Genomic DNA, 24,348 nt, shown 5'->3' with positions numbered 1-24,348 from the left:
GAGAAAAATGTGTAATCAGAGAAATTTTAAAAAGGGAAGTATTTATCCTGCCCCAGGTGAGTGAAGCAGAATGAGAGGTGGTAGTGAGCAGGGAAGGGAGGGGAATCGACCTCGAGGGAGGCAGTAGAGAGAAAAGAACACCAGCTGGGAAACCAGAAAAATCTCGGTCCAAATGCGACCTGCCCAGTCGGGCTTTAGGCAAATCCCTTCGGCCCTGTGGGCTTCCGTTTCCCCGTCTGTAAGCCTGGGCCATCCCCGCTCCCCACCCCGGCGAGGCTCGAAAGATAACGGACGTGGACGTGCGGAGGCCAGCACCCAGCTCAGGGGGCCCAATGGACGTTGGTGGACGGAATTTCAGAGCCTCCGCTTCCTCTTCCGGCAAGTGGGGCCCTGCAGTCCGGCCCGCGCAGGCCGGGTGTCGGTGCACCGCGGGGTGGGCTGACCGGGGGCGCGCGGGCGGCTCTGGGAGGCCGAGGCCCGGGTGGGCTGCGGCCCAGGCCTGGCAGGCGCAGAGGAAGGAGGGGTGGATACTGCACCTTCCCCCCGGCCCCGCCCGGACCGTCCCGACGCGCGTCAGGGTGCGGGCCTGCGCCGCTTCATGCCGCGCCGCCTCCTCCCCGACCCGGCTGCGGCAGCTCCCTCGGCGGCGGCGCCGGCGGTAGCCCAGGCGGAAGGCGGCACTTAGAGGCGCCAGGGGGACCGCTCGGGAGCTCCCGCGGCTCGGCACTTCCGGTTCCTCGGCCCCGCCCCGCTACCAGCGGTGGCGGCGCGGGGCGGAGAAGGGCGCCGCTCCCTGCTCGGTGGGGTCCGTTGTCACAGTGCCGTCTCGTGGCCGGAGGAGCAAACCGGGCGTGGGAGGGAGAGGTGGCGTGGGGGACAGAGGTGACATCTAGGAACGGACAAGCGATTTGCAGGGAGTCAAAGGACGAACTGCGGCGCGTCTCTACTCTTCCAGGTTTTTCATTCAAATGGCACAGAGCAGGCCGCGTTGTAGGCGCTGAGATTACAGTAAGGAGCAAGCCAGGCAAAGACCCCTGCCCCTTCATGAGATTAGGTAGAAAGGGAAAGGACCAGGGCTTCAGGGACCCTCTAAGTGTTTCATTGTTAGGGTGGAAAGAAACTTGAACTTGGAGTCAGGAAGCTTGGTTCTAGTACTAATTAGTGGTCTTCTGCAGATCTCGCAATCTCTGAGCCATGATTGGTTGATTGGTTAATTTGGTTAATCCTCACCTGAGGATTTTTTTTTCCATTGATGTTTAGAGAGAATGGGAGGGAGGAGAGAGAGAAACATCCCTGTGAGAGAGAGACTTCAATTGGTTGCCTCCCACACGCACCCCAGCTAGCGCCAGGGCCAGGGCTGGAATTCGAAATCTAGGTACATGACCTGACCGCGAATCACCTTGACCCTTCGGTGTGTGGTGGATCCACACCGATTTCTTAATCTGTAAAAGAGATATAACAACATGTCACTTAGTTGCAATTAAGGAAAACCATGTGTGTCACATTAACACATAAATTTGGAGAAACTGGGGCCCAGGGCAGAGAAGTGAGTGACACTTGTTATAATCAGAACCAGAGGCAGGTCCTTTGACCCACAATTTCTTTCCTAATCCCTTATCATTCATTGGCTGAGAGAAAGAGAAAAAGGGAGCCTGGGCAGATGACTAAGTGATAGGCATAGAACAAAAATGGGAAAGCTGGGCCTCCGCTATTTCTGTTATTACAAGGAACCATGTGTCAGAAGTGTGTGTCACTAGGATCCTATATAATAAAAGCCTAATGTGCTAAGTGTCTGACCATTCGTCTGACCCCCCCACACACACACCCCCCACCAGGGGGCAGACGCTTTGATCTGTAGGTTAGCTTGCTGCTGGGGTCTGGGCAAGACAGGCCAGACATGCCCTGGAGCCCTCCTGTGGTCCCTCCCCAGCCCCATCATGTACTGGTGGGGTCTCTCGGCCTGGCCTGCACCCTCTGGCAATCTGGGACCCCTCAGGGGATATTGGAGAGCCAGTTTCAGCCCGATCCCCACAGGCCAGGCCAAGGGACCCCACCAGTGCATGAATCCATGCACTGGGCCTCTAGTTTATTATAATAGCACTAATAAAAGATTCATTTGGGTGTGTTTCCATTCCTCCATATGTAATTATTCACTCTGAGGTTAAATGAGTCTTCCCTTAGGTTTATTTTTTAGTTGAGCTCCCCTAAAAGCAAGGTACAGACATTTCACTGGAACTCCTCTATGAATTTTCTGCACATAATCCAAAGTCGATTTTAAGGCTTTGAATGCACATACACATACTAACAAAATACAATGAAATATCCTATACTTCATTTTCTTCATCCAACAAGTGTTCATTGAATCCCTGCTACATGCCTGTCATTGTTACAGGCAATGGGACTACAATAGTGACCAAGGTAGGTAAAATCCCTGTCTTTGTGCAGTTTACATTCTAATAAGAGGAGAAAGACCTCCTGAAAAACAATATATGTATATAATTTTATGGATTTTTGAAAAAAAGAGCCCTGAGGAGATAACGGACTTGCTTAAGTCACATGGCTAATTTGGGATTAAACTAGATTTTAATTCAGATTTCGCGGTTTTCAGTCTTATTATCTTTATGGCAGGCTTAAAAGGCCTCAAACGCTGAGAAAGCTGAAGGGGAACATCTCCAACATGCCCCCTGGCAACCTTGAATGTATCCATTTAGGCATTATAGGCAGAGGCTTGAATCAAAGCATGTCTGAGTCTCAGCAGAATGTCTTGTGATCTTTCCAGAACAGGAGAGGATGGGAGGCTTATGAGGACCTCAATCAATCAGCAACACATACTAATATCTTCCTGGATCTACAAGTAGAGCATGACCCAAGTTAAAGGAAGAGAAAACTCTGGGAACCCTGGCTTCCCAGAGGGACATATCTTATAGCAGGAGCAACATTTTTAAGTCACATACAGATGTGCACATATATTTCATACCCTTTGGTTTTCTATCATTCAACTCAACCTCATTTATATGACCCATTTCACTTAATAGCAAAAAGATACTAAAGTATCTTTTATCGCTGCTGTAGTGGTTTGAAGAGTGTCCTCCCAAAATTCGTACCCTGCCAGAACCTCTAATGAGATCCTATTTGGAAATAGGGTCTTCGTAAGATGTGATCAGATTAGATTACAGTGGGCCCAAAATCCAATGAGTGGTGTCCTTTTAAGGCCATGTGAAGTCATAAGGACACACACACACACAGAGAAGGCCATATGACAACAGAGGCAGAGATTGGAATGATGCTGGTACAAGTCAAAGAATACCAAGAACTGACAGCAACCACCAGAAACTAGGAAGAGGCAGGGAGTATTCTTCCTTAGAGCCTTCAGAGCATGGCCCTGCCAACACCTTGACTTGGAACTTCTACCCTCTAGAACTGTGAGAGAATAAATTCTATAGTTTTAAGCTACCTTGTTTTACTTTGTTATGGCAGCCCTAGAAAATAAATATGCCAGCTAATGCTCAGGTGTGACCTTTCCCCCCATCATGCACCCAATTAAATATCTGTTACCCATCAGTTTCCAGTTGTCAGTCCACACTCTCTGTTCCTTTTTATCTCAACTGCTAGCCCTTCTCAGAGGCTCTCCTGAACCTACACCCAGGAAGCCTCAGGCCCTCTCTTGCCAGCCCTCCACCTCCACCTCCACTCACTGCTGTTACACCAGGGCACTGCTGCTCTACACCTTGCACTAATGCTTGGGCATAGGCATTGGTCTTTTCTTTTCCTAGATCCCTAAATTTGTATTGAGGGGTGGGGATCTACTATCCCCTTCTGCTTTGGAGAAGCCCTAAAGAGAAGGTAAGGGCAAGACTCAGGTTTCTTCTTAAGGGTACCCCCTTACTTCCCTTTTAACTTTCTCCTCCCTCCTCTACTTGGAAAACTTGTATTTAGTCAATATATTATTCCAGATATTTTCTATCTTGCATGTGCAGCTGGGCTTAAAAGAGACAAATTTGGTTCTCTGTTCTCTGATCCTATCATTACAACTCCTAGAAGACAATGGTTGTCCCATGTTAGCTCCCTAAATTGGGGAGGATCAAAGGTTATAAATGAGGAAAACTGAACCGCATCCAGCACAGCCAGGGGTGAACCTGAGGAGGGGCGGTGAAGGATTAAAGAAGACAGACAAGAGTTGGGGCCAGGTAGGATCGCTGTGCCTGGATGAGGAAACAGTGACACAGCCTGTAAGCGGAAGCTTTATTTTATAGTCAGATCACAAAAGCAAAGCAAGGGGAGTGGTCAATATGTTTACAATATTCTTGCGAGTTTCAAATCTATTTCCTTACTCAAGCCTTGTTTTGGCAGCACTTGCTGCACCTCCCACAGCCCATTAGCTACCTAAGAACAAGGGAGGACTATAAGGTCAAGCTTAATTGTGCTAGGAGGGCTCTGCCCTCCAAGCTGGGACTTGTATGTGGCTCTGCCACAGGTCAGTCCAAGGCTTGACCCTATAGCCCCTCCCTACAGAAAACAAAAATACAATTTGTAATCAGAATTAAAATATTTTGATCATAAACATTTTTAATATTGCTAGTTTCTAATTCACCATGTTGTATAGCTATATAGTTTTTCCACTGAGAGTTATACTACAGCTAGAGGCCCGGTGCATGAAAATTCATGCACTGGAGTGGGGGGGGGTCCCTCAGCCCGGCCTGCCCCCTCTCACAGTCCAGGAGCCCTCAGGGGCAGGAGGCGACCCGGCAATCAGGGGAAGGCGATGCCCCATCACACCTCTGCTGCTGCCACTTCTGGCAGCACAAGCCTCAGCCGGCCCTGGTTACCTGAGCTTAAGGTGGCTCTGGGTGTCTGGGCAGCTGCCATCTGAGGCTTGCCTGCACCTCGGGCTGGCCCTGGGCAGCTGGGGGACTGAGGAGACTGGGGGACTCCGGAGGCAGGTGTGCGGAGCTGAGGGGATTGGGCGCCACCATCTTGTGGCTGTGGGCGCTGCCATCTTTGCAATGGTATGAGGGTCAATTAGCATATTCCCTCTTTATTAGATAGGATTGGTCATGCTCATGTAATTTCCATTGTTTCACCATGTAACACCATGAATATCTTCATATATACATCTTTCTTCCTTGAAATTATTTTCTTAGAATAAAATCCCAAAAGTGAAGTTACTAGGCCAAGCAGCATAAACATCTCCATTTTTCTTGCTATGTATTGCAAAATTGCTTTCCAAAACGATTCCACAAATTCATTTTGTCCTTACCTACATTCAGCATGTATGCCAATTTCACTAAACTTTTTTTTAGCACTGGGCATTATCATTGATAAATATATTTTAAGCATCTATTTTATGAAACACATTGTGCTAGATGCTACAGGATACCAAAAGGAGGCAATCTGTGTTCTAGGAAGATTTATAATTTGAGGAAACAGATCATCCTATCTAATAAGGAGGGAATATGCTAATTGACTGCCACGCCCTAAAAGATGGCGGCGCCCACAGCCACAAAATGGTGGCCTCCAGTCCCCTCAGCCCCTCAGCCAACCAGGGCTGGCCCGAGGCACAGGCAAGCCTCAGATGGCGGCTGCCCAGCCACCCAGGGCCACCCGAGGCTCAGGGAACCAGGGCTGGCTGAGGCTTGCGCTGCCAGCAGTGGCAGCAGCAGAGGTGTGATGGGGGCATCGCCTTCCCCTGATTGCTGGGTTGCCTCCCACCCCTGAGGGCTCCCAGGCTGTGAGAGGGGGCAGGCTGGGCAGAGGGACCCCCCCCTCCAGTGCATGAATTTTCATGCATCGGGCCTCTAGTAAGCATATAATACACACATTAATAGCAGTTGACTACAGGAAATGGCAGCCTGCCAAAAGGAGCTGGGAAGGCAGGACACAAGGTAGGACTTGGTAGGACTCTAAGATAGGACACAAAGATAGTGCTTAATTTGCATTTTCATTTAACTAGTATTTTCATAAAACCCTACCTACTTCAGGTTGGCAGTTCCTCTTGGTTCTGCTTTTTTATCCCCTTTGCTATCTTTTAATTTTATAGTTTACCTGGATGCTACTTTTTCCCTTTTCCAATTTTTTTTTTCTGACTGCATTTCCACTGGAGAGAATGGTCTACAATAGTTGGCCTCTTCACAGGAAACTCCAGAAAAAGCTGGTAAGAGCATTGGAGGGGACTGAATATAACTCATTTAATAGATATGGAAACTCGGGCCTGGAGAAGTCATCCCGCAGGTTAGTGGTGGCTGAACCAGGCTAGATAGGACCTTTTCCAATGGACCTTTCTTATGGACCGTCTGAGGCAAAATGTCAAGATTCAATTTCCTTGCTTAACAGCTTTCAACTTGGATAGAGGTCAGTTGATAAGTCTCAGATTCAATATGCTGGATTAAAATTCTTTCATTTTTTTTAAAATAACACATCCACAAGAATGGCTAAAATTAAAAAAGAATGAAAATACCAAGGCTATAAAGCAAATGAGACTTTTAAACATTACTTGTGGGAGTGTAAATTGATCAAAAACACTTTATAGCCCTAGCCCAGTGGTCGGCAAACTCATTAGTCAACAGAGCCGCAGTTTGCCGACCACTGCCTTAGCCGGTTTTGATCAGTGGTTAGAGTGTCAACTGGTGGCCTGAAGGGGTCTTGGGTTGGATTCCGATCAAGGGCAGGCACCTAGGTGCGGGAGGCAACCAATTGATGTGTCTCTCTCACACTGATGTTTCTCTCTCTGTGTCTCTCCCACTCCTGTGCACTCCCTCCCGCTATGAACCAGGAGGTTGTAGTTCCCAATTCCTGGTCAGAGCACATATATTAAAATATATTTAAAAAATAATAATTTTAAAAAGCACCCTGTATTTTATCTGCATTATAGTTAAGGCAATGCAATTAAAATACTTTTATTGTTTTTGTTTTTAATCCTCACCTGAGGATATGTTTTATTGGTTTTTAAAAAATATATTTTTATTGATTTCAGAGAGGAAGGGAAAGAGAGCTTGAAACATCGATGTTAGAGAGAAATATCTTTCAGTTGCCTTCTGTTTGTGCCCTGACCAGGGATTGAACCCGCAACATATGTATGTGCCCTAACTGGGAATCAAACACGCAACCTTTTGGTGTACAGGACTATGCTCCAATCGACTGAGCCACCCAGCCAGGGCACTTTTATCATTTAAATTTTTTTTTATTTTTAAAATTCATTATCTCATACCTGGCAGATTATATCACCTTCAACAGGTATGCCTACTACCAATTCCTCCTCACTGACAGGTCATCCTGCTGAGCACATATTTGATTTTGCTAATCTAAGCTTAACAAACTTCCTTGGCTCCCACGTGTCTGTGGGATACAGAACAAACACCTCACTGAAGCAAATAAAGACTTTCCTAATCCACTCTCTACCTGGGTTTCCAGATCCAGGGTGACCTCTCTCTCCAGGTCCTTAACCCCCAACAGCCAGACCTTCCACATCCCTTCACCTTTGGACTCCTGCTCTGTGCTTCCACTGCTCTACCTCTGCTTCTTCCTCTACCAAACGCCTCACATTTCATTGTCCAGCTTTCCAGGATTCCCTCTGGAAAGGCTGCCCATGGTTTCTGCAGCCCTCAGTTCCTACCTTCTTCCTGCCTCTTTGTGAGCTCAGCACATTCCCCACATTAAAACCCTCTATATTTTATACATTCCACCCCCTGAGCTAAATGTTTCCTGAGAGCTGGCATCATTTCTCTTTCATCTCTATGTCCCTGTGCTCAGCACTTCGGTAAGCCAATGAGTGCTAATAGAACTGAAGTAGAAGTTCCATTTTTGTCCCAGACTTCTGGTTTTCATAGTAATGTTGCTTTCTCACGGTGGCAGACTTAGAGATGAAAGTGTATACAGATGAGATAGCTTAAATTAGACATAGATTAGTGGTTTTGCTAGTTTGGGTTTCCTATTTCAAGAGAGGCAAGTCTGCTCTACCCAATAGGATAGTACTAATATGTGGATATTTAAATTAATTATAAGTATATAAAAATAAAACATTCAGTTTCTTATTCTCACTAGTCACATTTCAAGTACGCAAAAGCTTCATGTGGCTACCGTATTTGGGCAGCTCAGAATGCAATACTATTTCCATCAGCGCTGTAAATCTCTAACCTTTACACTTAACTCTCCCCTCTGAGAACACTCTTCCATCCTAATCCCACACCGCTTCCCTTATAACCATCATCATCCTTATTGTGTCTGTAATTGCTTGTGTCTTTGAAAGACCGAGGGTTCCAGGTCGTCAGGGGCTGTTTCTTACTGCTGTGGCTCCAGCGTTTAGCTTTGCAGCCCAGGCACTTAAGTGGAGTGGGCGTTCAGTTAATGTTTAATTAATGAGTGATAGAATGGGAGGGACCAGTCCTGACCAGCGTTTTTTATTTTAAACTTATTTATTTAAATATTTTTTACTGATTTCAGAGAGAGGAAGGGAGAGGGAGAAAGAGATAGAAACATCAATGATGAGAGAGAATCATTGATTGGCTGCCTCCTGCACACCCCACACTGGGGATCAAGCGGGCAACCCCAGCATGTGCCCTGACCAGAGTCCAACCCGGGACCCTTCAGTCCACAGGCCGACGCTCTATCCACTGAGCAAACCGGCTAGGGCTTAAGCTTACTTATAAGCATCGCCCTAAAGAACAGAAAAAAGCCCGGTGCACCTGCTGGGCGCAACTCCAAGGCAGTCGCAGCCAGGCGTCCCGCACTCCTGGGCCCGCCCCTTCCCGCCATCGCCCCGCCCCGCCCCGCCTTCAGCCGGCGGGTGCTGAGCGCTGGAGCCCGCGCCGCCACTCCGGCTCCTCACTGCGCAAGTGCGGCTGGAGAGCGTGGGGGCTGCGGGCTGCGGGCGCTCAGGAGCGCGGGGGTTTGGGCCTGCGATCACCGGCTCCAGCCGCGCACTGCCCGAGGCAGCGAGGCACCGCGAGCGGATTCCCCCCGCGCCCTGGGCTGTGTGGCCATGGAGAATCAGGTGCTGACGCCGCACGTCTACTGGGCTCAGCGGCACCGCGAGCTGTACTTGCGCGTGGAGCTGAGTGACGTGCAGGTAAAGGCCGGGTCCGGGCGGCGGGACGCGCGCAGAGCCGGGGCTCCCGGGGCTCTCGGGGCTCAGAGGACTCGCCGAGACCCACCCGGATCCCCTGCTCCTTTGTTACGGTGCGCGCAGGAGAGGCTGCAGTGCACCAGCGGGATCCGGTACGCGGTTCACTCACGGCGTCTAGCCTCGGGTAGGAGTTGGCCCTTTTCGGGGAAAACCCGCAGGTCCGATCACGACCCCCCGAGGGGTGTAGGTACCTTCGGGGGCTGCGCGAGTCTCGCGGGGGCCTCGGAGGCTGACCCCGGCCTCCTCTTTGTTCGTAGTCCTCGGCCTGATGGAGCCCGAGCCCGGCCCTGGAGGCCTGGCAGTTAGGGTTGGGGTTTGCTGAGGCCGTTGGAGGCGTGGGATGAGCACGTTGGGTGAAGGGCGCAGTGGGACAGTGGCTTGATGGGCCGTGACTGGACGTCTAGAGCTGGCCTGAGAGGTCCAGCCGGTCCCTTCGGACCTTCAGGAGACCAGCCGCTGTCTCAGAGGGGCCACACCCACCCCCCAACCGTTCAGGGATGGAAATCATGCTTGCTAACTTTAAAGTCCAGAAGACCTCGAAGTAATGATTTTTATCCTTTATTCTGAAGGCTGTGAGCTCAGGTTTGCTGAGTTGCATACAGAACTTAAAAATTATCTTAAGTTGCATTGAGCATTTATGTTTGATCTCATTTGCTCCCCGTGTGAACTGAGGCCTCCTCAATGTTGGAGGTCTCTGGACCTGAGTACCCCCATGTTTCTGTTCAAACCTTTCAGTATTCCAGTCTTTGAGGAACTGAAATTTCAGTCTGGAATGTTCTTTTCTATAGTCATCCTTACTCCCTACTCTCTGACACTTAAACTCTCTCTGAGGTTATGTCTGGATCTGTCAGCCTGACTGGCATATTGTCTTGCAAAGTGAGGGCGCTCTTTGAGTGCGAACTTGAATTTGTTGAATTTAATCTTTACATCGAATATAAACCTGTTTTCCCATTGAAAGAGAAAAGACAATACTAGCCAGAATGCCTTTAAGTAGGCTGTAGCATTGCATGGTGTGTCATTTAATGTGTTAAACCAGGTCCAATTATACTTTGGCCTCAGAGAGTGAATAAATGTTTTGTGCTGGCTCTTCTCTGCTTCATGATGTCTTAATTAAAAAAGGAAGAAAACAAAGTTTTTGTAGATGGAGATCGAAGCCTCTATCTAGAGAGGACTTTTTCCAGCCACAAGAAAAGTCTGGTCTGTTACAACAGTCTCTCTAAGTATTGAGCGTTATGTAGACCAATTAAATAAACTTAGACTCGGTCCTCTCTAGAAGTGTATCATGTAATAAGCATGTAATATTCTGGGATACTTTTGAAGCTACAAACAGAAAAGGTGTTTTTAAGGGGAAGGGAGTAGTGATGGTGGAAAGAAGTGGAAATTAGACAAATGAAAGAATGTATCATACTTAAATATTTTCTAAGAGGTTTAAACCTTTTAGTTAAGCATGAACACATCAACCATTTGCTATATTAAAAAATATAAAGGTATATGTTTGAAATATAGTTAAAATAAATGTAAAGGTGGAGAAAAATGGAATTTTATTTTGGAGAGAGAAGTCCTTTTATTTTAACTTTTTGGGAAAAAATAAATCTTTTTCTCCAATTGAGTTGTTTTTTTTTTTTCATCTTTTCTGGGATTTCCTATGTGTAATTCTGAGACATCCATTTCAGCTACCATTAGTTTAAAAGCAACATGTTCATACCATTGATAAAATAAATCCTCTACCACATGTGAGATACTACAGATTTTCAAAGATCAGACAGATTTGGCTTTCTAATGGTATGTTATCTAGAAGAAAGCATATTATACCAACAAAAAGTTTTGTGCATGAGTATGTTTATTGGTAAAATTGGAGTTGAATATTGAACCAGGTTCCTGGTGTTAAAGGAATTTGTTACTTTTCTTTTGTTTAGTTAGAGATGACTTCCAGAAATAAGATGAAGAATTCTTGTCAAACTGAGATTGGGAGAAAATTCTAGAAAGAGAAAGGCATAGACTTTTAGACCTTCTGATTTGTACTGTGTGAACACTATCCAGCCAAACACTGCCAGGAACACACTACTTAAACAAGTTGGGTTTATTACTCTTTTCAGCAAGGGAAAGCATACCTCATACAATCATGGGGTGTTTTAAGAGGGTATTAGAAAGAACTGATTATAGGTTGTGGACTTTGGTGATTCAAGGATGGTCTAAGGCAGTCGTCGGCAAACTGCGGCTCGCGAGCCACATGCGGCTCTTTGGCCCCTTGAGTGTGGCTCTTCCACAAAATACCACTGCCTGGGCGAGTCTATTTTGAAGAAATGGCGTTAGAAGAAGTTTAAGTTTAAAAAATTTGGCTCTCAAAAGAAATTTCAATCGTACTGTTGATATTTGGCTCTGTTGACTAATGAGTTTGCTGACCAGTGGTCTAAGGAAGTGGGATTTGCTTTAAAGGCTGTCATAAAATGATTGGTTATCTGAATAAATCTTTCTTTAAAAAATAAATCTTATCTATAGGGACTAGCACAAGAACAAAACCGTCAATAATTGGTAGGGAAGTAGCAGTCACATATTTTGGCCCAGAGTGGAAGGGCGTCTGGTATCTTATGAGTGACATATTGGCCAAATTTTTGTCTGCTTACGCAGACAAAAATCAAGGTTTCAGAATAACTTTGTCTGAGGTTGGTATTCTGTGAGATCAGCCACGTTGTTTGTGTTTATGTCCAGTAGGAGAATAACATGCCTTAGCTGTGCGTGCCAAGCCAACTTCTGAATATCAGGGGCTGCTTTTTATTTTATTTTATTTTATTTTATTTTATTTTATTTATTTATTAAATATATTTATTGATTTCAGAGAGGAAGGGAGAGGAAGACAGATAGAAACATCAATGATGAGAGAAAATCATGGATTGACTGCCTCCTGCACACCCCCTACTGGGGACTGAGCCAGAAACCCGGGCATGTGCCCCTTGATCAGAATTGAACCCGGGACCCTTTAGTCTGCAGCCCAACGCTCTATGCATTGAGCCAAACCAGCTAGGGGTATTTTTTTTTAAATTTCTTAATTCATTGCTCTATGTAAGGCCTGTGAAACCGGTGATTCTGGCTCAGGATGAAGCAATTCATTTATTTGTTCAATGAAAACCATTTGTGGAGTACCTACTCTTATCCTTAATCTAGGTGCTGGATTGTTAGACAGCTCTCTGTCGCCCCCTGCTCTCTCTAGCATGTCCCATAGTTTATGTGTAAATTTCAGAGTTGAATTCCAATTGGGAGCATCAGCTTTGCTCCCCTCTCCTTCTGAGACAGAGAACCATCGGGTTTTGTTGTTATTTATTTTTTTTTTGAAAGACAGATCAATTTGTTTAAAAATGCAACTTACAAAAACTCTCGTCTCTATTCTGTGTTTGGAGATGCCGGGTTAGTGGCTGATGAGAAACTACTGATGAGAGGAGGAATGGTGTGCAATAAAGATTTCAACAGCAGCATTGTCTGTGTTTGAGGTGAGCTGTAGCAAAGGAGCTAGGTAGGAGTCTGTTGGGGCCAGGACAGGGTTACTTTCAGAATAGAATTTATTTTCAAGATAAGCCTAATGGACAGATTTGTGTCAGCAACCTTAGTTGTCAAAGCATTTGTTCACTTATCAAGGCTTTTGTTTGTTTGTTTGTTTTAGTTTTGTGCGGACAAAGTGCATAGCTCTGTTTGGGAGCTGTTTGAAAGATATGGTTCTTGTCCTTGCCCAATAGAGTCTGGTGGGAAGAGTGATAACTGAAGATAAGAGACTGGGTCCTTGCTTGTTGACTTACTTTCTGGTAGCCATGGATAATTCACTTAACTTTTGTGAGCCTTGGCCTCAAAATGAATAATAACACCTAATTCACAGGATTGTTTGAGGTTTGAATTGGATATTAGATTTGAAAGTGCTTTGTGAATTCTAGTGTGCTATTCAAGTGTAAGGGATTATTATTGTGATAGTAAACCTTAGATGAGAGCAGTAGAACAGAATAGAGTCTATTAGGAAATTCATTCATATAAGAAAACTTACTGTACAACAGTGTGGCTTTATGAATTAATATGGGCAAAGATGAACCATTCAGGAAATTGTATTGGTACAATTGGTCATCCAAATGGCAAAAAAGGTAAAGTAAGATCTTACCTGCATACACAGAAGTTAATTCTAGGTGGGTTAATAACATAAATTCATAAAGCAAAACTAAAAGAAAATATAGAAGAGTATATGGTATTGAAACAGGGATGAATGCATTAATCTAGACACAGAAAACATAAACCTTAAATAAAAAGATTGACAAATGTAAGACAAACTTGAAGCAGATATTGTGGCACATATCACTGACAAATGACTAGCATCTTGAATAAAGAACTACCTACAGATCAATAAGAAAAAAGGCATATTACCCAATAGAAAAAGGGTAGATAATAAAAGCAGTTTAGAGTAAAAGGAAACAAGAATGGCCAATAAAACTGAAAAGATATTTGACCTCACTTATAATCAGGGACATTTAAATTAAAATGATAGGTCATTATTTCTCACATTAAGTTTTGAAAAATGAAAAGTCCAACATTACCAACTGTTGGCAAAGATGTTCAATGGTGGGACATTCTTATACAGTGTGTGGGGTTATTAATTGGTACAACTGGTTTGGAGAACAGTTTGGCACTGTCTAGTCAAGCTGAAGATGTATGTAATCTTATGCCTTGGAAGTTTTGCTCCTTGGAGACTCTCTTCCTTTCATGCACAAGGAGACAGCTTGTTCATTGCAGCAATAAATAAATAAATAAAATAAAAACAATCTTAATTCTTATCAACAGAAGAATGGATAGATTGTGATGTGTTTATACAATGGCACACTGTACAAGAGCTAAAATAAATGAACAGAACTGCCCATATCGATAAAGATAGAGTTTAGAAATATAAACTAAAAAGCAAGTTCAAGAATTATATAGACAGTATGAAACCATTTATATAACATGTAAAATAATACTTTGTATAATAATAAATACCCAACATGTTATAAGTAAGTAAAGAAATACAGTGGGTGCCCTGGCTGGTGTGACTCAGCTCATTGTCCTGTGCACCCATTCAGGTCAGGACACGTGCCCAGGTTGCAGGTTCGGTTCCTGGTCTTGGTGTGTATGGGTTCCTGGTCTCTTTCTGTCTCCCTCTCCCTTTCTCTCTTTCTAAAATCAACAGAAAACATTAAAAAAAAAAAGAAGAAATACAATGGGAATGGTAAGCTCCAATTCTGGAATAGTGGTTACCTGTGAGGATGGGATGTGTTTGAGAGGGAGAGGGTGGTGGGATTGAGTAATTGTATAACTGTACCCATATCTACTTTATTTCTTTGAAAAAAAAAAAAAAAAGCTGATGCAAGTAAACCAAAATGCTAATGGATGAGCATCCTTGCCATCATTATTATGAACTCTTTGTCTGATGAATTTTTTATGTCATTTTCATTTAGGTCTTCTTCTGGAAAATTCTCTTATTCTTTCATTTGGGGCTTGTTTTTTCGTCTCCCCATTTTGGCTGCCTGTTTGGGTTTGTGTGTGTGTGTTAGGTAGATCTGATAGCTACAATGGTGTTTGCTGTATTTTTCTGTGTATACCGATCGTTTGAAATATTTCATAAAAAGGTTAAATAAGTCTGAGCTGTTCAGAAACACAGTACAAAAACACACATAAAGCAGTAAAGTAATGAAATAATCTGGTTACTGTTGAGCACACACAATGGTCCAGGCACAGTGCTAGATACCTGGGAGTTCATGTGAGCCTCATGCTTACTATATAACTCTATTTTTGCGCATGTATTAATCACACATGCAGCAAAGGTAAATGCCAACAATTTAAACTAAAAAGGAGACTATTTTCTAAAGAGTTAGGTAGCAGATAGTTAATTGAACTCTGTAGTTCTGTCAGAAATTATGAAAAGGGGAAAATTGATTTGATTTCAATTTATTAGTTATTGAGGCATTAGGGATTCAGAGATAAATAAGACACAGTGCCTGCTATTAGGGAACTCAATTCTAGAGAGGCAGATAAACCAATAAACAATAATTACAGAACAGTGTGATAGGTATTATAATAAAGGTGAAGAGGAGATAGTAAGGAAGCTATTGATGTTGGAAGTGAGTAGATGGGAAAAGGAATTAACATTTGACCTGGACTTTTAAAGATGAATAGATTTGGAAGCTTAGAAGACCATTCTAGTCAGAGGAAGAAAAGCATCTGTAATATGAGTGCTTACTAGATGCCAGACTCTTTGTAGATTATTGTAGTTCTCACAACAGTCTTGTGAAATAAGGGGTTTTATTGTTGTAGTATTTTTAAATGTTGTAGTATTTTTAAATATATTTTATTGATTTTTTACAGAGAGGAAGGGAGAGGGATAGAGAGTTAGAAACATCGATGACAGAGAAACATCGATCAGCTGCCTCCTGCACACCCCCCACCGGGGATGTGCCCGCAACCAAGGTACATGCCCTTGACCGGAATCGAACCTGGGACCTTTCAGTCTGCAGGCTGACGCTCTACCCACTGAGCCAAACCGGTTTCGGCTGTTGTAGTATTTTTAAATGTTGTAGTATTTTTAAATGACAGTTGCTGTGGATTTGAAAGTGAATGATAGAAATAAGTATGATATGACTAGGATTTGTACCCAGGTCTATTTGACTTCAAAGCCACCTTGTACCCTTTTCCTTATTCATTCATTTTTTTTCATAAGCAAAGGCACAGTTCCTTCTCTGGTAAAAGATGGGCTAAATTGTGCAGATTAATCTTTCTGCTAAAAACAGAAAGTTTCAATGTAAGTGTTCAATATACATCTTAAAATCATCAAAGATTCAACAAGTTAGGAAATAAAGTGGGAACTCAGAGAGGTAAGCTGAAGTCTGAAATTGCTTTTGCCTTGAGAACATTTGCTCAACTGCATGAACTTGAGCTTTGGTTTTGACAGCCTGACAGAATACCGGGATAGAAGTAAGATCAAATCTCACCAGAGATGCAATATGTAATAGGAAACCCTTCTCTCCATTAACTCTATGTCAGAGGACTACACACTTGTACAGGAAGGATGAACTAGAGGTAAACACACCCCATCTTCCTATCCCCACATGCCGTGGCCCTGAACAGAGTAGAGGAAAAGGTCCTTGTGGACTTAAAACTGTTAGTTGGCTCTCAAAAGATTATGCAGCCCAAATTTACCGAATTTTGGAGATCTAAAAACCCTCAAGCCATGAATTTAGTTTAAAGTGGTCTAAACTGATAGGTGCCTGGCAGAAGCAGATCTTTGTGGTATAGCTATGTTGATATCAGATAAGAGTTTTAGGTCAAATGTATTTTTAGAAATAAAGAGGTCAGTTCATAATGATAGAGGTTTCAATTCACCAGGAAGATATAACAATATTAAACTTTTATATAACTAATACCATGGCCTTTATAATATGGAAATTAGCAGGTATAAGGAGAAATAGACAAGTTTAAAATATTGTGATTTTTCAGTCTGGCCTGCGTGGCTCAATGGTTGAGCATTGACCTATGTGAACCAGGAGGTCACCGTTTGATTCCTGGTCAGGAGGGTACATGCCCAGGTTGTGGGCTCGATCCCTAGGGTGGGGCGTGCAGGAGGCAGCTGATCAATGATGCTCTCTGATCATTGATGTTTCTGTCTTGCTCTCCCTCTCCCTTCCTCTCTGAAAATAATAAAAATATATTTTTTAAAATACCATGATTTTTCACTAATTGCTAGAAGACAAAATTCCAAAAAGATAGATAAATGTGAACAATTAATTAACAGTAAACCTAATGTATATGTATATATATAGAATACTGCATCTAATAATTTTCAAGTTTACTTAGAACATTTATAAAATTTAACTATATACTGCTTCCTCAAGCAAGTCTCCATAAATTTGAAAGGATTAAAATCATACGGAGAATGTTCTCTGATCACAGTGTAATTGAGGTAGAAATTAATAAGTAGAAAGTCTCTTGTGTTTGGTAATTAAGAAACACTTCTCAGTAACCCATGTTTTAAGGGGAAAAATGATAATGTAAATTAGGAAATATTTTAGAGTATGATAATGAAAATAATATATTCAGAGCTTGAGAGATGCTACTAAAATAGGAATTAGTAGGAAATTTATATTTGTAAATGTTTATATTTAAAGTATTAATTAAAATAAAATAATGAAGTCTGAAAATTAATTATGAGTCCATTATAAGAAGTTAGAAAAAAATAGCAAATTCTCTCAAAGTTGAAGAAGGAAATAAAGAACAGAAATAGAAAGCAGAGATAGAGAGAATCAATAAAGTTAAAAGTTCTTGAAAAGACAATTAAAATGGACAGATCTCTTGATAAGATTAAGACAAAAATGGTAGTAATAATGAAAAAGGCTTAACTATACATAGATGCTACAGACATTAAAAAGCAAAGAGAATATTGAATTTGTCAGATAAAATGGATAAATTCTTCAAAAGTAAAGACGGTTTTTATCAAAGAGATAGAAAACCTAAATAGCACAATAACCATTAAATAAATCAGTATCCAGAAATCTTCCCATAAGGAAATTTCCAGATTTGAGTGGCTTCACCATTGACTTCTATCAAACATTTATAGACATAATTCTAGTTTTATTAGTTATCTATTGCTGCGTAACAAATCACCCCAAAATGTAGTGGTTTAAAACAACAATAATCCGTTATCTCTGTGGGTCCTTCAGAAAGGATTAGGGTTGTTGTGGCTTAGGATCTCTTCACGAGGTTGTCGTTAGATGTTAGCAGTGTGATAGCCTGGGGTATTCACTTCAAGGGTGTCTCACTCACCTTGTTGGCAAATTCGTGTGCACAGGTTAGTTTTCCATGTACTCCTCTACACAGGACTGCGTGAGTATTTTTGTGACATTGATGTCTGTCTTTGCCCAGAGTGAACAGAGACCTATATGGAAGCTGCAATGGCTTTTATGACCTAACCTCCGAAGTCACATTGTTGTTTCCACTGTATTCTGTTGGTTACTCAGATCATACCTGACACCAGCTAGCAGGGGACCGCACAGGGTGTAAATACCAGGGGAAGAGGCTCACTGGGGCCATCTTGAAGGCTGGCTACCACACTGGCCTTGTACTTACATTTCCAGAGAAGAGAGAGAGAGAGAGAGAGAGACCTCTCTCCAACTCTTTTATGAGGCAGATATAAGAAAGGGAAATTATAGGCCAATCTCACTTATAAATATAGACAGATATAACTTTTATATTGCTTCAGGTCTCTTCCCAATTTTGAACTTGTGTCTGGCGTAAGCATTAAAAAAAGATATTCTTATTGATTTTAGAGAGGAAGGGAGAGGGAAAGAGATAGAAACATCAATGATGAGAAAGAATCATTGATCGGCTGCTTCCTGCATGCCCCACATGGGATCAAGCCCCGTAACCTGGCATGTGCACCTACCGGGAATCGAATTGTCACCTCCTGGTTCATAGGTTGATGCTCAAACACTGAGCCATGCTGGCCAGGCTGGCATAAGTATTTTTAACTGAAATATCCCTCCACTGCCACCACCGTCGGAGAAGCTAAACCTGAAATGCCCAGTGCACGGCTGGATAGGAGCTGCCCCGTTACTGCTGAGTTAGCATCTGAAACCTGGCCCACAAAAATGCTTAATGAGCCTCTGGACTTGGGCTGTGGCTAGCCACTTAGACCTTTACACACATCAGTCTGTCCAAGGAGAGTAAACTGGGCCCCCAAAACTCCATTTTCCTTCCACATGAATTAGGGTATGGGGAACAGAGTTGGGCAAGAAGTGACCTAGGTAGGAAACTTACTTCCAAGACATCCCAGAACTCTAGCCTTCAAAATAATATTTACATCAAAACCCTGTTTCCCTTGCTGAGGAACCATGCCCCTGGACTTGTAGGCACCCCCCTCTCCCGCCTTATTTTTTTAAACTCCCTCTTCCTGCCACAGAGATCCTCTTCATTGTTATCCTCTTTGGTTGAGCTTCTCAGCCTGAAATCTATACTCCCACTGGGGAGGTTCTTAATATAAAATTTGGCTCAAATGCTGTCCCCACCCCAAGCCTTCCTTATTCCCCCTTTCCTAACATTCTTGGCTATGAATAGAGCATCTAGGCTCCCACTGCCTCTCAAAACCTTCTGTCTGTCTTGTTGGTTTCCTTTGATGCATGCTAGAGCACAGAGAGCTGAGCCTGCAGGAGGAAAATAAATAAACTAGTTAGGGCTCTGGGAACATGCTGCTTCTTCCTTACTGACTTTGAGCTGAGAGGTAGGAGGTGAGTTGTTTTTCATTTACCCGGAAAAGTGTTTAATAGTTTCATTTTAAATTATGCTGTTAAAGGCATGTAGCAATCTCTGGGAATAAAGGAACAATTTGGAGAATTTCGATCTCTGATCTCTTCTAGTCTTCCTTGGGATGGGGGTTAAGGGAATGTGGAGCCTCAGGTTAAGGCACTGCATGTTTCATTTCCATCCAACCACTCTTAATCCCTCTCTTACTGAATTAATTTATTCTTCATGTTACAACGCAGGCCTTAAATTTGGTGAAGCTTTCCCCAACCATTCTGTTCCCATTGTGCTTGCTGGCTTAACTGTACAATTACTGCTTTTACTACTCTTTTGGTCTTGAGCGTATGTTATTTGATACTCTTTGATATCTTCTCATAGGAAATGACTCATCTGTTCCATTAGATTCTCTTCCTCCACAGCTCAGGGACAGAGTCTTAGAGATTTGTGTATTCCCCCATAACACCTCACGTAGCACCTTGCACTATTTGCACTCATCAGAATGGACTGGCTCAGTATCTGATTGTTCTGCATAGTTAGGGTCCTTCTTGCCGGAGCCTACAATCTCAGATGGGTACAGCTAGACATAGAGAAACCCTATGCAGATATGTGAATAAACGACTAAATACATTCTCTGGGGGAGGCCCAGGTTAGGAGGTTGAGTCCCCAAGTGGGAAGGAGGGTTTTAATTCCATTTTTCTCTTCATTAAAATGCCTTCTCGAATCCTTGGTCTCTTTTCACAGAATCCTGCCATCAGCATCGCTGAAAATGTACTGCATTTCAAAGGTCAGTATTCGGGCAAATGCTCCCAGCTCTCTAAACAGTTAAAGAGGTGTAGTGGTGGTTTCTTTTTATTTTTATCTATTTGTTTTATTCACTTTCTATTCACTTTCTCTGATACTCTTGAGGTAAACTAGGTTGTTTTGAAATACTTGATTAAGGAAGTCAAAGAATTTGTTTAAAATCCTGCTTTCCCCTTGGAGAGGCAAAAAAAGAAGCGTGGGCTAGAAATACGGAAATTAATTCTGCTGCTACCTAAGACAACTATTGACTTCTCTGGGCCTATAAAATGGGGTATTGGGTTATATGTTGTGTTTCTCAAACTTGAGGACCCAAAGCATCTGAGAATATGTCCTCAGCATCCTCCAGGACCATAGACCCAGATTGAAAAACGTGTCAGGAGTTAAGTATGGTTCCTGTAAGTGATATGTGGCTTCATTGCAGCTGTGAACACCGCCCCTGAACTTGTGATGCCTATAAGGTAGTCATCAAGATGACCTTTTATTTTTATTTTTTAAGATTAAAATGAAACAAAAAAAATAGAAATTTTCTTAATGAGGCTATGTGGCTCCCTGATATTACACTTACAGACCAGTTTAAGAAATACTTATTCTAGATGACACCTAAAGCTTTTCTAGCTCTGACGGTCTCAGTTCTGTGAATCTGCCTCCATCTCCTTTCTCCTCCGTTTATCAGCTGGGCCTCCGATGGTAGGTCTGGAGTTACTGTCACCCCATGGGGTGGAATTCTCCCTAATTGCTTTCTGTGCTAGTTCTTGGAATGTCATTAGTAAGTGACTAGGGTTATGGGACAGTGAAGAGTTTCTGCTTTCCATGAGATTCCGTCTGCCTTAATATACTTGCATGAAATCACAGCCTGACTTTTGTATCTACTTCTCAAGATGAGAGCAGTGGTGGCAGCAGCTCCGGTTTATTTTAGGCGTTACACGTTTGAATGGAAGTTAAAGTGATAAAAGTGCGTCTTGCCACTGGAGCTTATAGACTGTCCTATCTTAAGGAATTTATGGTTTTAGGGATCATTAGCTACCTGTAGCAAATATTAGGCAGGTTATGCTACATAGGGCCAGATGAAGAAATGGAACCGAATTGGTAACACAAGTCCGAGAGTGAGAGGGGAAGTGATGTGCAGCAGCCCCTGGCACTGAGGCGTGGCTGGATCCGGGGAGAGGAGCCATGTCAAGGCACAGGTCAACCCAGGGCTTTCCTGCCAGTGCCATTTGTCCTCGCGGGTTGAGCTGAGAGAATGATTTTTTTCTTTTTTGTTCCATTTGGGATGTGCTAAAGCAGTTGTCGGCAAACTGCGGCTCACGAGCCACATGCGGCTCTTTGGCCCCTTGAGTGTGGCTCTTCCACAAAATACCACGGCCTGGGCGAGTCTATTTTGAAGAAGTGGCATTAGAAGAAGTTTAAGTTTAAAAAATTTGGCTCTCAAAAGAAATTTCAATCGTTGTACTGTTGATATTTGGCTCTGTTGACTAATGAGTTTGCCGACCACTGTGCTAAAGGAAAGTCAGCTTCTCCATTTTCTACCCCTGGTTGGAAAGTATTAGGTTCAGAGCTTTCTCTGAGGCAATCCAGCATTTCCATGTATCCAGCAACTTTCCTTAACCTGATTTTTCTCTGCTCTGGATTCAGCGCCAAAGTGCATGTGAGAGTTAAATTTATATCTATGTGATACCTTTGGCTTTGCTTTCTGTAATCTTTCCCCTGCCTATTATTTGTACTGGGCATCGTGAGGGCCATGTTGGAAGATTAATTAACTACTCTGGAACTGACCATCAGAAGGACATATGGAAATAAACTTTTGTCCAGGATTCAGCTTATCTAGCTGTTGAGTAGCTCTTCTCACACGCCCCGACTTGTTTTGGCAGGACCCATTGACATTTGTATACTTCTGAAAGAACTGCATTAAGCTTTTGGATGGCCTTTTTCTGCTCAAATTCACAGTAACCCACATTTTTTTCTTTATAGCTCAAGGACATGGTGCCAAAGGAGATAATGTCTATGAGTTTCACCTGGAGTTCTTGGACCTTGTGAAGCCAGAGGTATGTTCTTTCCTTTCTTTTTCTTTTTTTAAAAATAATATATTTTATTGACTTTTTACAGAGAGGAAGGGAGAGGGATAAAGAGTTAGAAACATTGATGAGAGAAAAACACCGATCAGCTGCCTCCTGCACACCCCTCACTGGGGATGTGCCCATAACCAAGGTACATGCCCTTGACCAGAATCGAACCCGGGACCCTTCAGTCCGCAGGCTGACGCTTTATCCACTGAGCCAAACCAGTTTGGGCTTTCCTTTCTATTTTAGGAAATAAATACTAGTAATTTAGTGAAATGGGAAGGAACAGTTGTGGGAAAGAAGATAAAAACCAAAGGAGAATATAATTTTAGCTGCAGAGGAATGTGGAAGTTGGAGAACCTGACGTGATTCTTGCTCTGCCACTTATTAGTGGTTGAACAAGTCCTTTCACTTTTTTGAGTTCCTATTTCCTTATGTGTTAAATGAAGAATTGGATAATGATCTCTTATCCAGTCTGGTGTTTTCCAGCTCTGATATTCTGTCTTTTAACGACGACAGAGGAGGAGTATGGTACCCACAGAGAGCAGTTATGGAGGGCAGGAGAAGCCCACACAGGCGCTGCTTTCCTGTGACTTTGCCGGAAGGGCAGTAGAAATCAAAATGCTGAGGCAGTTGATCTTTAGGAAGAATGTGGGACGTATATTGAAGTTTCCCTTCTCTAAGCGCTTGAGGAAGCTTCTGTAACTGGAAGGGAGGGAATCCAGCACATGGTGTATTTCAGTTTCTGGAATTACATGCTTATCTATGAGGGTTTGAGCATATTGCTCTCTGTCTGCAGGAGGTTTCTGTTGTTTTGGTTGTTTTAATAGACAGCAGTGATTTAAGGAGTGGAGAACTTGTCATGGGTCTTGCTTTGGAGGCAAAGGGGGAAGACATGTAGAATAATGAACTGCAACAGCCACTAAGAATTTGAGTTTAGTTGGGAAGACTCCCTAGGCTGACCCATGTGAAAAAGTTGTATCTGATCCAGTACAGTTCTAGCTTTGATTAGACCTTTCTAAAATAAGGACTCTCTATGCCAGGACCATCGTCATGGGAGGAAAATTTGGAAGGTGAGGATGCACTTGAAAGAGTGATTGGATGTAGTGCCTTGCATGATATAGATCTGGCAGGAGGTTCATTTAGTTTCTTCTAGTATACCAGTAACCAGGAACTCTGCCTTTCTTATCCTGATCTCCTCCTGTGTCATTCATTGGGTGCATCATAAAGACAGTGCTATTCTTACCAGATTTTCCCTATACCGGCTCGTGGTCTAGATGTTCTCTTTGCATCAGGATGTGTTGGAACAGAGAAGGAAGGGGAATAAGCCTACTCTTTAGTTTCTCTGTATAGTCACACTGGCTTGGGGCAGTTTCAGAGGAAGAAGAGGGGGATAGGAAGGAGAGAGCATTCTCACATTCTTATTTTCTCTCTTAGCTGGTTTACAAACTGACCCAGAGGCAGGTAAACATTACGGTACAGAAGAAAGTGAGCCAGTGGTGGGAGAGACTCACCAAGCAGGAGAAGCGCCCACTGTTTTTGGCCCCTGACTTTGATCGCTGGCTGGACGAGTCTGATGCGGAAATGGAGCTCCGAGCCAAGGTCAGTAAGGACCCTAGGACCTAGGCAGAAATCGTGAGGAGACCAAGTTATTTGGGTCACCTCAGATACTTATCAGGGTCTGATAGAATAAATACGAAGTTAGACATTAAGTTAACGACCTGGAGACATGGTTTTATAGAAGTATTGGTCATATTTTGTAGACTGTTCCTCAGTGGGTGTGCTTGGTGTGTTTTTCATGATTGGTTTTGGGGAAGGAAGACCACAGAGGTTTTATTCTTATCATGCCATATCACGGGTACATACTATCAATATGACTTATCACTGTTGATATTGATCTTGCTCATGTGGCTGAGGTAATGTTTGTCAGGTCTCTTCATTGTAATGTTACTTCCTCCCCTTTCCTTACTGTACTCTTTGGAAGGAAGTTACTATGCATAGCTCACACTTAAGGAGTGGGGAGTTATGCTTCCCATCTTCAGGGTGGAGTATCTACATATTTTATTTGAAATTATTCTG

The 24,348-nt window shown here is 43.1% G+C and overlaps 2 protein-coding genes across 6 annotated transcripts in view; one reads left to right on the top strand and one right to left on the bottom strand.

The window, feature by feature from the left end:
- Positions 1-753, bottom strand: part of DPP8 (dipeptidyl peptidase 8) — a 66,838-nt gene extending 66,085 nt beyond the window's left edge. For 2 of the 3 annotated variants that reach the window (XM_080644753.1, XM_080644755.1), the window contains exon 1: positions 537-753. The gene's annotated coding sequence lies outside the window, so the exon portion shown is untranslated. Of the gene's footprint in view, positions 1-293 lie in introns of all 3 variants that reach the window. The other variant, XM_080644754.1, reaches the window with a different exon arrangement.
- The window catches only part of HACD3 (3-hydroxyacyl-CoA dehydratase 3), a 44,779-nt gene continuing 20,585 nt past the window's right edge, over positions 155-24,348 (top strand). Inside the window, exons 1-4 of one of the 3 annotated variants that reach the window (XM_080644782.1) lie at positions 155-378; positions 20,153-20,195; positions 22,181-22,254; positions 23,707-23,871. In XM_080644782.1, the coding sequence (XP_080500908.1) occupies positions 23,854-23,871 (18 nt within the window). In that variant the 5' untranslated portion in view covers positions 155-378; positions 20,153-20,195; positions 22,181-22,254; positions 23,707-23,853. Of the gene's footprint in view, positions 379-8,819; positions 9,062-20,152; positions 20,196-22,180; positions 22,255-23,706; positions 23,872-24,348 lie in introns of those variants that run through there. The other 2 variants (XM_080644784.1, XM_080644783.1) reach the window with 2 other exon arrangements.

Source organism: Plecotus auritus (assembly GCF_963455305.1).
Source record: "Plecotus auritus genome assembly, chromosome: 1".
Taxonomy (NCBI): Eukaryota; Metazoa; Chordata; class Mammalia; order Chiroptera; family Vespertilionidae; genus Plecotus; species Plecotus auritus.
Note: the sequence above shows the minus strand (reverse complement) of the source record. Positions and strands in the feature narration are given on the sequence as shown.